The following is a 14,744-nucleotide window of genomic DNA, read 5'->3' as shown; positions in this document are numbered from 1 at the left end:
TCCTGTGGTTGAGACGTTAAGCTTTATTCGCCAAAGTCGAAGATATCTTCAAAAGTTCGGCGACGTTCTTTGACCTCCACCACCACAGCAGAACCCTTCATCTTCTCCTCCCATTCCCAGTCCGCCACCTTACCCATTACTTCAGGATTCGTCGTCTCTGTAGTGGCCTTCTGTATTGGCGGCAGCGCTGTGGGGGTGCGGGGCATCTTCATCTTGGATTTTTTGGTAGCTTGCACTTCAGACTCTGTAAAAAGAAGAGGAACATCACCACAATAGTCTCCAAATCAAGGGTGCTTAAAGTCTACCCAGATGAATGTTCTTAGTGGCTCGCCATATATTCTAAAAGTACAATTCAGACATCCCACAACAAAAAAAGAAAAAAAATGTTCAAAGATAGCATAACATTTTCCATCCATCCATTTTTTTTTGGCCGCTTATCCACACAAGGGTCGCGGGGAGTGCTGGAGCCTATCCCAGCTGTCAACAGGCAGGAAGCGGGGGTACACTTTGAACTGGTTGCCACCAACTCGCAGGGCACATGCAGACGAACAATCGTTCGCACTCACAATCACACCTAGGGGCTATTTAGAGTCTCCGATTAATGCAAGTTTTTGGGATGTGGGAAACCGGAGTGCCCGGAGGAAACCCACACAAGCACGGGGAGAACATGCAAACTCCACACAGGCGGGTTCGGGATCAAACCCAGGTCCTCAGAACTGTGAGGCCAACGCTTCACCAACTTACCTACCGTGTGGCCAGCATAACATTTTCTTTCTAAAAATGCAAAAATAGTTGAATGCTAGAAATACCATGCCTTTATTTTTTTAGGATAAATCATCCGTTCTTGCAATGAGTTATTAATTTTCCACATTATATGTCATGTTTTTTTAAGTTAAAAAAGTTTATTTAAAGTTGTGAATAAATCTTGAGGTTAAGAGATACCACCTTTAATTTTAAATTACTATTCTAACCCATTCCATGAAAAAAAAGTTTGTAATTTTACTTAAAATTTGTAAATACATTTAAATGTTGCAAGATAATTTTATTAGGTAAAATTGTAAAATGTTTAATGAAAAAATGTGGTATGGTTTTTAAATGTCGAAATTTTAAGCAGATAACTTTTCACATTTTTTTCATTTCATCAAAAATGTCACAATTCAAATTGTAAACTCAAGATATACGACTAGATTTTTTTAAGTTGAATGTTTGAAGCTATCACATTTTTTTTTTATTAGCTTTTTCAATTTGTCACAGATATTTAGACAGCATAGTAGTGATGGGCAAATGATACCGAGGCTTTGGAGTGAGAGAGTCGAAACGCTCCATCGAAAGACCAGTGTTATGTGTCTGATGACGGGTCGAACGTAATCGCTGTTTCGCTTCACTCCTTCAAAATGTTTCAAAGATTTTCATTGGCTCATAGCGCTTAAACGCATTCTGAGCAAACGACAGCCCGACAGGTTTGACAGTTTTGAGGGGCTTGCCGCCATACTAGCTGGATAAAATGCATCATTGAAGAGATAGACATTTGGAGAGTGAGTCTATTTTGGCAAGACACTCACACAAGTCCACAACTGACAAACCATTATCTTTTAAGGGTTTCCTAAACCCAGTCATGGGCAGGGTGGCAATTTTTTGCCTTATTGAGATAAAAGTCTCCTAACAGGCCACAATCAAGGAAATAACACTTATTTTTCATTTATGGTTATATGATAACTTTACCAATTTATAATCTCATCCCAAAAATCCAACTGCTAACTTTGATTGACGAGTTATCCTCTCCTGATACCAAATTATGGCTTCAGATTAAAACACTTAAATATTTTGATATACTGAAGGATATGTGTGAAAATCACGATGTCCCAAAAATGGGACGCTGCCAACAAATGGTAAAACATGCACACAAATGCATGCACAGAAAAAAAAAAAATTCTAAATTCACACTGATAATTTGCAAAGAAGGCTCTTTCATCGTGTTTGGGATTTTTAGTACAGTTTTTAAATAAAGCTCAAAGTTTTAAATAAACCCTCAACCACATTTAACATTTAATATAATTTGCATTAGTCTTTGTGTTAATCTGGAATGTGTTTTAGAGGATCAGGGAGAACATCTGCATATTTTATTGTCATGATTTAATCATTATTTGGTATGAATGAACAAAACACCTGAATGATCATGCAGACTTTTCTGAACTTTTATTGCCGTCATCTGAAACTTGCTGTCGTGCTCCTGTTAAATTGCTTTGACTCCAGTTGTCCACCAGATGTCACCGTCACTATAGCCTTAAATCTTTTTAGGCACAATTCTTAGGAAAGCCTCGGTGCTTCTTGAAGTTTCACTTGCCCACCACTGCAGCATACCAAATATTTACCTACATCTTGGTTTTAGCATGTTTCATAATCACAAAGTGTGAAATAATCCCAAAATTTTAACATTTATCTTTTATAGTATGCTTTGCTCCTGGGTCGCCGCCATCGTGCATTCTTATACATTAAACGCCAGTCAAATAAGTCTGTGTGGAAATAGATCAGTGCTTGGTGGCTGAGATTTTGCTGAAACCTTTTTTAATGATGAAATTATTTTAGTTATTTGATGAATCTTTGCATCCCAAGTTTGATACCTTCAAAGGCTCGATGACCTTCCGGGACATCCTCCTCCACAACGGCGTTGCCTTTCACCCGCTGCTCCTCTTCCTCTTCCACCCACTCCACTACTCCGCCTCCAAACGGCCACTTGACCTCAGCGTTATCATCTGTGACTAAAACTGGATCAGACCATGGTGTGGTTGACCTTCGAATGGCCTCAGTGGTGGTCTTCGCAACTGATGCAGCTGCTGTCGTCGTTTTGGAAGAGGAGAACAATCTCTTCTTCTTGTGGCTTTTGAAAAATTGCCCTCTGGGCTGCACTTTCCACCCTCTGCTGCTAGTTATTTCACTCACTGAAAAATTAGAAGAAATATATCGATGACAGTATTTTTTAACGATGAAGGGGTAACACTACAAATCTTAAAAGTTAAAAAAAAAAATGCGTAGTGATATTTCTCACATGCAGCAGTACTAGAGCCACAGTTGGAGTCACAGCAGGCGCACACCCAGTCCCAGCCATGCAGCTCCACCCATCTAAAAGGAAGGAAAAAGCCAAGCGAGAAGGTTAATTTAAAAATCAGACATGTTTTAAGATGTATCCAGATTGATTTCTGAGATCATACTAGAATAATCCTAACATGATGACTCCAATTTTACTCACAATACTTTGAATTAATTAGCTATCATTGGGCAATGGGCAGGGTGCACCCTGAACTGTTTGCCAGCCAATCTCAAGGCGGATATGAACAACCATTCACACTCACATTTACGGGCAATTTAGAGTCTTCCATTGACCTGCTGTGCATATATTTGGGATGGGGGAGGAAAGCTTAGTACCCGGGAAAACAAAAATGCACAGAAAGAACATGAAAAGGCCACACAGGCGAGGCAAGACTTGAACTCGGGTCCACAGAATTCTGAGGCAGACGTGCTAACCAGTCAATCGCTGTGCCGCTGAACTAAATATTTGAAAATTAAGATTTTTTTTCTTCTGTTTTTAACTAATAATATCTCACGAATAAGTGAGCTTTGCACCATGTAGCGAAGGTTAGGCTCATGAAAAAAAAAAAAAAAAAAAAAAGGTTTTCCATTTAAATCATGACCTTTCTTCAAAGAAATCATAAAATTCCATATTGGGGTCAAAATTTGTATTTTTTTTAACATAACTTGAATTTGAGATTGTTTCTCATATTAGAAATGTATTCCCATATCTTTAAAATATATCCCCAATTATTCATTTTGTATCTATTTTAAAGCATTTAAATGTATTTATTTCATTCCTCATATTACAACTCTATCCTTATTGTAATATTTTCCCCATATTCACAGTCCCTCCAAGACTATTTCAACACCTGTTTTCTGTTCAACTAAGTAAATTTCATTTTTGTAAAATTTACTTTTCTCCAAACTTGTGAATTTACCGAGCACAACTTTATTCCCATACGAATAAAACTCGCAAATGACCTGTTATTGCAATTTTTTCCCCAATACGTTTCAAGTAATCCTAGTAAAAACGCTGACCTTCCCACGCTTGTGTCGTAGTTGCAAGACTTTGCCGTCGGGGTGGGAACGTCACTTTCTGCCGACATGGTGCAGTGCATGTAGAGCTGCAGCGGATGACAAAGAAATTCAGGCTTGGTTAAGGATTTCCTTGTGGAAGTAATGCCACCAGGATTTGAACTTGAAATGCCAGAGAAAGAATTGAATTTGAAATGTAAAGCGATTACATTTTCAATAATTGTATTTCAGTGTAACTTTTCAATTCCAGTTACACTTTCTTCGTCATGTGAAGTCACACATTAAGAAAGCGTAACTGGATTGGGTGTTTGGTTCTGACCTGAAGTAACCCTGCCTGGTGGCACAGACCGTGAATTTTAGACAGCGAATTGTAGCCTGTTGAATTTTAGACAGCAAATTGTAGCAAGGATTAAAAATGTGATCACTTTACATTCAAATTCTGTTTTCTTTGGCATTTCAAATTCAAATCCTGGTGGCACTCATTTACTTGCATAATTTGCCTTCCTGGCAGAAGTAACCAAATGTAACTCACCTGTTCCGGCATTCCTTGGAACAAGAACGCATCCACGGAAAATCGGACAACGTTGTTCTTGTAGGGGATGAATCTGGAGCGGCTGTACTTGCTTTCAATCATGCACCTTCATCGTTGGAGGAAGACGTGTTAAAAAGTACACATCCATTTCTGATTTTACGAAAATCTCCATATCTCTGTTAGATTTTACCCAAAGTCTTTCACCACCGTGAATTGAGGCGTTGAGGTGCTTGACTTATTAGGTGTGGCGTAACACGAGTGCACATACAGCCTCATGTCCTGAGGAATGGTCGGACCCTCGGCCTCGAAGAACATGGGCTCGCCGAGCACGTACCGATCCAATGGGGCGAGCCTTTGCCACTGAGCTGTCGATTATAATAAGGAAATGCACCTTTAGAGGAAGCCCATCTCAACCAACCTTATTCCCCTCCCCATCTATATGTACTTTTCAAAGTCATTTATAATGGTAAAGTATATTATACCCTCAGAATTTACCGTTCCGTGGCGTCAGAATGAAATTGACTCTGTTCCTCATTGGTTTGAAGATGTGGCGCATGCGCATCTTTGGAAGATAGCCAATTTTGTAAGAATATTGATACCTATGAAGAGCAAAAGGAAGTCAGACTTTTTAATAACACTGCGCATAACTTTCCTGGGTCCAAACAAGTCTGATCGAAGTCACCTTGTGTAATTGCAGGCAACGGCCAACGCAAACGGCGCTGATCTCCTTATGGGCCCTTGAATCATCCCTGGGTTATACTGCAGTGTGTTTGAATAGGTCATCTGATCATTAATCATCTGTAAAGAAATATGCTTGCGATTAGGAATAAGAGACATGCTAAATATACACAGACAGCCTCCAACATTGTACAAAAAAATGTAAAGTACATACAGAGCCGGGAGACATGAATACTTTTTTTTTTTTTTGTCGCACCTCATGAAGCTTGTTTGCTAGAGCGTTATAAAGTACTGAAGCATGAACAGTTGGAGGACAACGATGTTAATGGGTCACTTAAAATTAATATATACCGTAATTCCCGGCCTACAGAGCGCACCTGGTTATAAGCCTCATGTTAGAGTTATCGTTAATATATTTATTATGGACTTGCAACAAAGCCAAAGTATCATCCTTGCTTCGAAGAGTCTTGATCACAGGACAAGCTCCTACACAGATGCAACATTATCTTCCTAGAAGTGGCCAAAGACAACTCCATCATAACCAAAGAATGTGCCACATCATCACCAAAAATTGTACCTTTGTTCATTTCATCTGCTCACCCCTCCTTTTGACCTTTTGTGTTTTCTAACAAAAAAAAATAAATAAATAAAAAGAGGACGTGAGATGCTGGTTCAGAACGTGTTTGGAGACTGTAACCGGCATGTCTCTCACGTCCTCGTGATCACAAGAAAGACGACTTCTTGTTCCTTATTTGTGCAATTATTCCAAGCAAGTTAGGTGATAAACCTAACACCTCACCCAGTACATTTGTAAAGGAAATACCATTTGGTACATAAATAGGCCGCAGCTGTGTAAAAGCCATAAGTACCCAAAATTGAAACACGAGATAAGACGGTACACAGAGACTTTTACACTAGCGCCGCACCAACGCTAGCGCCGCCCAAACCCTAACAGGGCCAGTATTAAAAAAAATGAAAAAACATACTGGTAAAAATCACTGAGTAACATGTTAGCAGCGCTAACAGGTGTGACGGTCTGAGTCTGAGCGTTCCCGGTGCTGCAGAGTCTCTTTACGAGTAATGCGCATGGGCGTATATTAATGCCCATGCGCATATATTTTGTAAATTTTCGGCCATTCTGAAACATCCCAATCCATACTTCAACATGTGCCATTGGGCAACTTGTCGCTGAATGTTCATGTTCGCTATGGACGTCTCAGAAAGACGAACACAGCCAACGTACATACATGTATATATATATATATATATATATATATATTTTTTTTTTTTTTAATTATTTTTTTTTTTATCAACTTTTGTTTTAAGGTTGGGTTGGGTTATAACATATGTTAGCTCCCTCTATGTAGAAGAAAGGGAACTATGACACCTGGAGATTTCCCAGTGAGCGTCTGCTACATACCCAGTGTTCCCCTGTTAGTTACGCATGTGCATTCATGACAAGGAGACTTTTCAGCATGGGGGAGCACCCAGACAGTCACACCGGACGGTAAAACTCACTTCCTCGGCACATATATTCCACTGGTCTCTCTTAACGGAAATTACAGTCCATTGTTTGTATGTTACGTAATACAAGCACATTATTTCTAGCAAATTGTCAACCACAGTTTAGCTAAAAATGTGTTTTTTGTGTTCTTGGGTTAGATTATATCGACGTGAGCAAAAAAATACGAATAAATCTCAACTATTGCTCCAGTGTGTATAAAATAAGTACTGATGATTATAAAGAACAGGAGAGAGAAATCCATAAAGCGAATAACAATTGACTAAATTATGCTCCCGAATTACATAAAGCTTGCACACACGTCATGAAAAAAAAAAAAAAAAAAAAGACGCCCGTCATCATAATGTTCCATATTTTACTGTAGCCGCATGTGGTGCAATGCAAAATACAACCATAATATTTCGGACCAACATCATTGAAACCCTTTTTTGGGGGGACTTATTCAAGTGGAACAGATCGAAACGAGTCTATGATAAAGTTTTGTTTCACCTCCAAGCAGTTTGTCGATTGAATGCAAATGAGAATAAACAGCATAAGCCTTGCAAAACGAGTGGTTTTGAAATCAGTCATCGTGATGTCATTTCATCAATTAATATATAAATAGCTGCCAACTTCATGGCTGTTACCCACTCAACACATCTTAACAGAAATGCATTTCCAGAGTTTAAGAACAAATCTCAGCTGGCGCCAAGCCATACGATACAGTCTGTTAAGTATACATATCTTGCGTTTTACAGCGACAATTAACTATATGTAACTGTGCATGAATGTGAAGCTCGCATACATTATCGCAAACGATAAACGTCACATGCAGGTTCAATTTAAGTTAAACAGAACGGATGACGAGATTAACCTAAAAATATACCCCTACGTTTTTCTTTTCACTCACATCCTCTTTCAGCTCACATTCGCTATGAGTGGGCCAACAATCCAACACTTGGGGAATCGTTTTTTTTTTTTCCAATGATTTTTAAGACCCCACGCCAGAGAATTCAAACAACAAAACAACATTACTATGATCGCTTGGCTGCCACAAGATGCAGCGATCGGACCGATCAGAGCAAAGCTGTCCTTATGTATATAAGACAACAACAAAATCCAATTAGAGAAAAGATTACTTCCACATCAAACCGTAATAAGAAATCCAGCCATCTCAACTGCCAGGCTTTAAAGACCAACTAGAATATAAGGGCATCCAGGGCATTTCCCCACCCAAATTATCTTGAAAACCTTATAAAAGATAATTGCAGATAAATAAAAAAAATAAATGTCAAGGACCTTGCACACATCCTTAAATTTAAACAACGAAAAATTAGAAATGATCTATCCTTGTATCAAGCATGTTTGATACTTCTCTTGTGCAGCACCACATATGCAAGAGGTATATCAAGATTTTTAATGCATATAATGAAGTAAATATACAATTGTTCAGTAACTAAACAAATAACTGTAATTTAATAGGAGGATAGGTATATCTAATGATGTAGACAGGTGGGCGTGTTATGTCTCACATATGGGAGATAGAATTCCATAATTAAACAAGGCAAATATTTGTCAAAAATCAAACTTAATATAATCTCTGGAAAATACATTACAATACACAATGTGTAAGCTATAAAGACTACATTAAACTTGAAAGAAAAAGATTTTTAGCTTCACCTGCCTTTGTGAGACTGTTACCAGGTGAAGCTAGCTAGCTAATTGGGAGTTGTGCTACCAATTTAGCATTAGCAATTAGCTCCAAGTTGAAACATTTTATATTTATATGTTTTACATGGGATAGTTTATGCACGGTGTGATAGACTGCGGTTGAAAATACATAAATGTACACGAATTGGTGGCATTTCATCAATGACAAATGAAAGGTTTACTAGCTCACCTGGCGTTTGGTTCCACACTCGTTGAGATGATTTAGAAAATAAACGTAATTCTTCGACGACTTTTTTGCCTGGCATGTTCCCAGTTTGAGCTGAGAATTTATTTCGCCATCGCCCAGAATTCTCTTTGACACCCGCACCAGCATTTTGTTCATTGTGCACAACGTCCGCACGGAGTGTTCATCCGAAGGGCCCGATAGCCCCCAGCCAGTCTTCGCCGGGAGCAGGCGCTCTCGGACGGGCTCGGGTAGAGGCTCCAGGCCGCTGCCTCTGGCCGGGGACAAGTGGTGCTTCTCCAGCGGCGGCATCTTGGAGTGGACGAACACGGGTAGGTTGAGGTAAGCTTGCGGCAAAGTCGAGCTTTCCCTTGGGAAAATGTTCGCCATGCTCCGGTTTGCCAGGGTTAAAGGCCTCGGGAATGGAGGAAAGGCTCTCCGTAATGGCGGCTTCCCTCCTTGGTAGGAAGCAAACAGCAACCACAAGGTAAGGAATGACCAATAAACCATATCGAGGGCACGGGAAATATTGTAAGTTCGTTCAAACTCTTGAAATAGGGGACAAGTTTGCTGTCGAGCACCTTGTTGGCGCCCCTCAATTTACACTCAGGTAGAAGTTGAATAGCGCCACTCTGTGCTCATTTCTTGTACGGCAGCTCAACCTCCATTCCAAAACCCAAACCTCGATCGAATTGATCTAAATAATTTTGTACAAAATACAACCGATAAAATAATTTTTCATTAATTCCGTCCTTTCATTGTGTATCAGATGAACATTTTTTTGGTAAAATGATGTGATTATTTTGATTTCTCGCTTTATTTGTTTATTTAATAATTGGAAATAATGAATAAAGATCCATCCAACCATTTTCTGAGCCGCTTATCCTCACAAAGGTGATGGGAGTGCTAGAGCCAATCCCATCTGTCATCAGGCAGGGTACATCCTGAACTGGTTGCTAAGGATGGGGGTGAATTTGCAAATTCTACAGGCGAGGCCAGGATTCGAACCCCTTCCTAAGAACTGTGAGGCCAATGCTCTAGCCAGTTGCTCCGCCGTGCCGCGAGGTCTACACACATTTCTGGGTAATTTTTTTTTTTACATATAGTTCATATTAATGTGTTCAATTTTGTTTTCTTATTCGAGTTCTTTCATTCATTTTGAATACCGCTTTTTTATACCACATGTGCCAAAAGGATCCTTTACTAATCAAAGGCACGTGGACGTAACCCCCACCCACGCGACACGCGCCCCCTGAGAGGTGAGAGCAGCTCGTGTTATATTAACATATGTGAGGGGAGAAAAGACGAGGTGGCAAGTTGGGCGGGGGGGGGGGTCGTTGGTGTCAAGCATCCGGCAGAAACAGCGTGAAACTCGGGGGCATGCGTGGGCAAACAACACCCAAAGGCTGTGCGTCAAACTTTCTGCATGCGCTCACCGAACTCATCCGTAAAATTCAACGACGTAAATTTAAAGTATAGAAAAGTGACGAGACGGGCTATTGCGCATGCGCGGATTCCTGACTAAACCCCAAGTGTCAAACGACACTCAAAAGTATAAAATAGGACAGTGTATGCGTGGGGCAGATTCCCACGAGATACTTTTGAAAGCGTTTGTCCCCCAAGCGTATATCATTATCATTTAAAATAATTTGAACAAATCATCTTGTATGAGACTGACCGCGATGCAACATGATAAGAACAGATTACACATTATTATAATTATTTTTTTATTCCTGTCCCATTTATAATTTGTAATGAAGTTGATTGCTCAGGCGTGCGAACTAGCCGGAGGCCCCGTGGAATGACGCGTGCGCGTCAATTCAATTCGGGTGTGAACGAATCCCACTTGCGACGAGAAGCGTCTGCTGGTCGCGCTCCCACAGTCGCACCTTTTTTTTTTTTTTTTTTTTTTTTTTTTCAGGTGGTCTTTGGTGCCGTGGCGTCGCGCTCCCACGGCGGCGCTTGCACTTGAAAGGGTTTCGCACGTACGCGTGGACGTTGCGGAGCTCCAGCACGTGGCACGAAAGCAGATGGCACGCGTGGATTTTTACAAGTGGGAACGCAAACTTGTGAAATGGTCCCGCGCGCGCACTGAGGCGGACTAATTGCCATTTGTCTGTTAGTCATTATTGGTTGGTATGCACTGCGGAAATTAACTTCAAATTATTTTGTTAAATATTGTTACATTCACAGTATTTGGAAAAGTTGACGTTGTAGGAATTCTATTTAATTTCCTGTGATTATCTCATTCATTTTGCTGTAGTGTGGTTGCGCAAATTATGTTCAATTTGAATTTGACGTCAAAAATAATAATCGGAGATGAATGGGCCGCGTGAGCGTGCGTCGGACTTGAGGCCGCTGAAGGCCGGGGAACATTTTCAGTTAGCCTGCATGGACAAACATGGACTTTTCTATCCTATCGAGTACTAAGACAACTTTCATAAAATAAGCGGATTTATTCCACTAAATTTTGAGATAATTGGCGGCAGCTAAATTCATGTAGTAGAAAATACAAAAGTAAAAACTCTCGCGGTTGGGCGGGCGCTCGCGTGGCAACGCACCGCCCACAGGCCAAAAGAATGACCAACGAGACATGTGATTGGTTGTTTGGCGGGTGGGCGGGACGAGGGCGGACCGGGAAGTTGGCTATAAATAAAGCAGCCTGCCTCGGTTCTAATTCCTTTTCTGACGACTGCTGGACTCTGAGGAAGCCAAGAATCCGACAAAGGTCGAATCATGAAGCTCATGCAGGAAGCAGAGGATGCAAACCGCGATAGAAAGGTATAGGTATAATATTATTTTCCATACAGTGATGCTTTTAAATCATTTGAGTATGCTGTTAGTTTTGAAATAATGAAAATAGTGTGTTACAATTTAGCATGTTTTTGGAAGAGTCAACTTTTTCTGAAACCTCTTTCCAGCTTTTAAAATCACAAGTGGAGAAACGTCGACGCGAGCGAATGAACCACAGTCTGGAGCGTTTGAGGAGCATGTTGATGGAGGAGCCGCAACAGCAGCAGGTATATACTGTATAGTTCATAAAATATAAATAGAATTCAAAAATTAGCTCAAATGAATTCACGGTTGGCATGTATGTCTCAGCTCTGAGTCAAAATCTCATTTCAAGCCTGTCTTGTGTAGAGAGCAAAGTCTAAATTTTTATAGTTCATGTGAGAATGACAATAAAGCTGTATTCTATTCTTTGCTATTTGACTCACTTCTATTCTTCCATGGTTTTTCTTTGGGCAATATGACTCCCTCCCATTTTCCAAAGTATGTATGCCAGTGTAATTCAGTATTCCCTCGCTATATCACTGTTCACATGATCCAGTGCATTGCAGATTTCCCCCCCCCCCATATTCATATCATGCATAGTTTGTCATATTGTGGGATTTTGAGTCAATAATGTATTTTTTTCATGTTACTATGAGTAATATGTAGATAGTGTGCATTAATATGTATTAGTGAATATTTAAAAGGGGTTTAAGAGTATAGAAAGTGTTTATAAGCGTATGGTAGAGGTTAATGCCAGTGTGAGGGGATTAATAATAATCTGTGAATGTTCATGTATCTTTAAAAAAAATAATAATAATTTAAAACTACTTTGTGGATTTCACCTAGAGGAGGGGTGGTCTGCAATGTACCCCAGTGATAAACGAGGGATTAGCCTACAGTAAAAATGGCTCCACATGGTGATTCTCACGTCTGCCTCGCGTCTATCACATTCAAAGTTCTGGGTTCAGATCTTGAGTTTGTTTTCTCCAGGTGCTCCGGCTTGCTCCCACATCCATTCCCCAAAAAAAGCATGCATGTTGAAGACTCAATTGTCCGTAGGTGTGCACTTGAACGCTTGTTTGTCTAAAATGGTTGGTGACCAGTCCAGGGTGTACCCCACCTCTTGCCCAAAGTCTGCTGGGATGGACTCCAACTCGCCCGCCACCCTAATGAGGATAAGCGCTAAAGAAGATGGATGGATGGATGGATGGATGAAATTAAACCCGTTCAATAAACGTACATGTGTTGCTGCAGGGTGCAGCTCCTCGTCGTGTGGAGAAGACCGAGATACTGGAGCACACGGTCCTGTTCCTGCACAACACCAGCAAAGCAGCAAACGGACCGCAACCAGAACATTCCTTCCAGGACGGCTTCCACACCTGCCTGCAAAGGGCCGCCCACTTCCTGGGGCCCGAGGGCAAAGGCCTGTGGCTGGCCCTGGACGCCTCCTTCATCCCCCGCTCCTCCTCCTCCTCCTCCTCCTCCTCTCCTCCTCTTCCTCCATCCTCCACGTGCTGAGACACAAATCCAAGCCCAACAGGCGAGCGGTGGCTCAGCCCCCCAGGACCCCCGCGCAGGGGCAAAACTGGCTGGAGACGTGCATGGAGAACCCCCCGGCGGAGGGCCCCTCGCTAGGCCAGAGCGTGTGGAGGCCTTGGCCCTGAACAGTGAACTTTGACCCCTAGCCCCCTTCCCTCCCCCATCAATGTATACATAATCTGTCGAGTTGATGGTGTAAATAGTTTAGACGTATTTGTACGCCGCTGTGTATATATGTGAACCATTCGACCTACTATAGATCAGTACATAGTGCCACTCGGGATGGGAGCTGGATCCTGCGGGCCCCCCTGTGTGTCCACCTCAGAGGTGAGTCGACTCACGCACACACAAACACTAAGAGACGTTTTGATCATAACAAAGTTCCCCTCTCATTTCTAGCTGCTTTGAAATACGAGGGGCTCCCGCCCCCCACATCCACAAGTCACGAACAACCTCTGTCATCCCTCCTAATCATATGTAACTTGTATATTTTGCACACTAACTTATTGCACATGTCTCCCTATGGTGAGCTTCTATTATTTGTCACGAATAAACGTTCCATTCCAGTCCCATCAAATCGTTTGCTGTCTTGTTGTCGTGGGTGTGGAGCGAGACCCCCTGGAGGGGGACCAGAACGCTCCTCAGAGACATCAAAGTGTTCAGTGCCTTGAGCACTCTCATACTCTGTGGATGTGTGGGCAAACTTTTGTGCTCAAGAGTTGCATGTTGGAATCTGCCTGTCAAACTCGAGGCCCAGGGCCCAGATCTGGCCCGACTGACCATTTTTATGAGGCCCGCAAAAGTGAATCATGTCTGTCAACTTGTATTTTTCCTCTAAAATTTGTACCAACATTTTGAATAGCTATACGTAATAATAATGTTTAGATATAGAAATTTTTTTTCCCAAATGCCTTTTTACACTAAGCCAAAAAATAATTCTTGACATCGGATTTTAAAAGTAATTATCCATCAATTTGTGTATCTATAATATAAGCCCTGCAATTGGCTGGCAACCAGTTCAGGGTGTACCCCGCCTCCTGCGCATTGACAGCTGGGATGGGTTCCAGCACTCCCCGGGACCCTAGCGAGGATAGGCGGCAAAAAGAAAATGGATGGATGGATTATAAGTAGCCACTCATGCTTTTTGTATAGTTTCACAGTTGCAGCTAACCTCTCTGAAATAAACCTTCACTGCAAAAATGAGTAAGAACAGATATATACTTAATAGACATTCCAACTTTGCTTCCACCATTAATGTGACCTACGTGTACGAGGCCAAGTAAAAATAGACAATATGATTCTAGAAGTGTGCACGCACTCTCCTGATACAGATCGCATTGATAATCATTTCAAACGGCAGTCAGCATACATCTGACACCATTAAAGTGCCTCTGATTAACCCCAAATGTTCACCTATTCTATTTCCTTACATTTTTTTAAAAATAGCAGAAGCTTGATTTTGTTCCAGCACTGACTCCTATTTGGAACTGTTTCTAAATCCCTCTGCTGTAAATAAGAGCCATTTTCCAGCCTAAAGCATGAGGCTTTCACCACCTAACCAAATCATAATTTGTGGGATGGGGCTTTCAATTATAACAGGGGTGTGTAAACATTTTATACCCACTGCAGTGCACTTTAAAAAGTTGTTAGTAGTAACCACGCAGAATACTTCTCACTGGTTTTAGCAGCAATTGGCTCCCTTTTGCACCGTCCCCTCTGGG

General features: G+C 41.3%; 1 protein-coding gene, 1 long non-coding RNA gene and 1 pseudogene across 2 annotated transcripts; 2 read left to right on the top strand and 1 right to left on the bottom strand.

Annotated features, from left to right (window-relative positions):
• Positions 1-3: 3 nt before the first annotated feature.
• Positions 4-9,364, bottom strand: zp3d.2 (zona pellucida glycoprotein 3d tandem duplicate 2). Its single transcript, XM_061819937.1, has 9 exons — positions 8,716-9,364; positions 5,319-5,434; positions 5,132-5,235; positions 4,827-5,001; positions 4,637-4,742; positions 4,108-4,193; positions 3,047-3,120; positions 2,622-2,939; positions 4-244 (listed from the first exon to the last, which is right to left on the bottom strand). Exons 1-9 carry the CDS (start codon positions 9,217-9,219, stop codon positions 24-26), a joined length of 1,704 nt encoding a protein of 567 aa, XP_061675921.1. The 5' UTR covers positions 9,220-9,364; the 3' UTR covers positions 4-23.
• Positions 9,365-9,581: 217 nt separating this feature from the next.
• Positions 9,582-11,243, top strand: LOC133500802 (uncharacterized). Its single transcript, XR_009795037.1, has 3 exons — positions 9,582-9,792; positions 9,904-9,968; positions 10,631-11,243. It is a non-coding gene; the product is annotated as an uncharacterized LOC133500802 (long non-coding RNA).
• Positions 11,244-11,405: 162 nt separating this feature from the next.
• LOC133501022 (transcription factor HES-7.1-like) lies at positions 11,406-13,616 on the top strand (annotated as a pseudogene).
• Positions 13,617-14,744: the final 1,128 nt, after the last annotated feature.

The sequence above is a fragment of the Syngnathoides biaculeatus genome, chromosome 5 (assembly GCF_019802595.1).
Source record: "Syngnathoides biaculeatus isolate LvHL_M chromosome 5, ASM1980259v1, whole genome shotgun sequence".
NCBI classification, from domain to species: domain Eukaryota; kingdom Metazoa; phylum Chordata; class Actinopteri; order Syngnathiformes; family Syngnathidae; genus Syngnathoides; species Syngnathoides biaculeatus.
The sequence above is the reverse complement of the archived record's forward strand: the minus strand, read 5'-3'. Positions and strand labels throughout refer to the sequence as shown.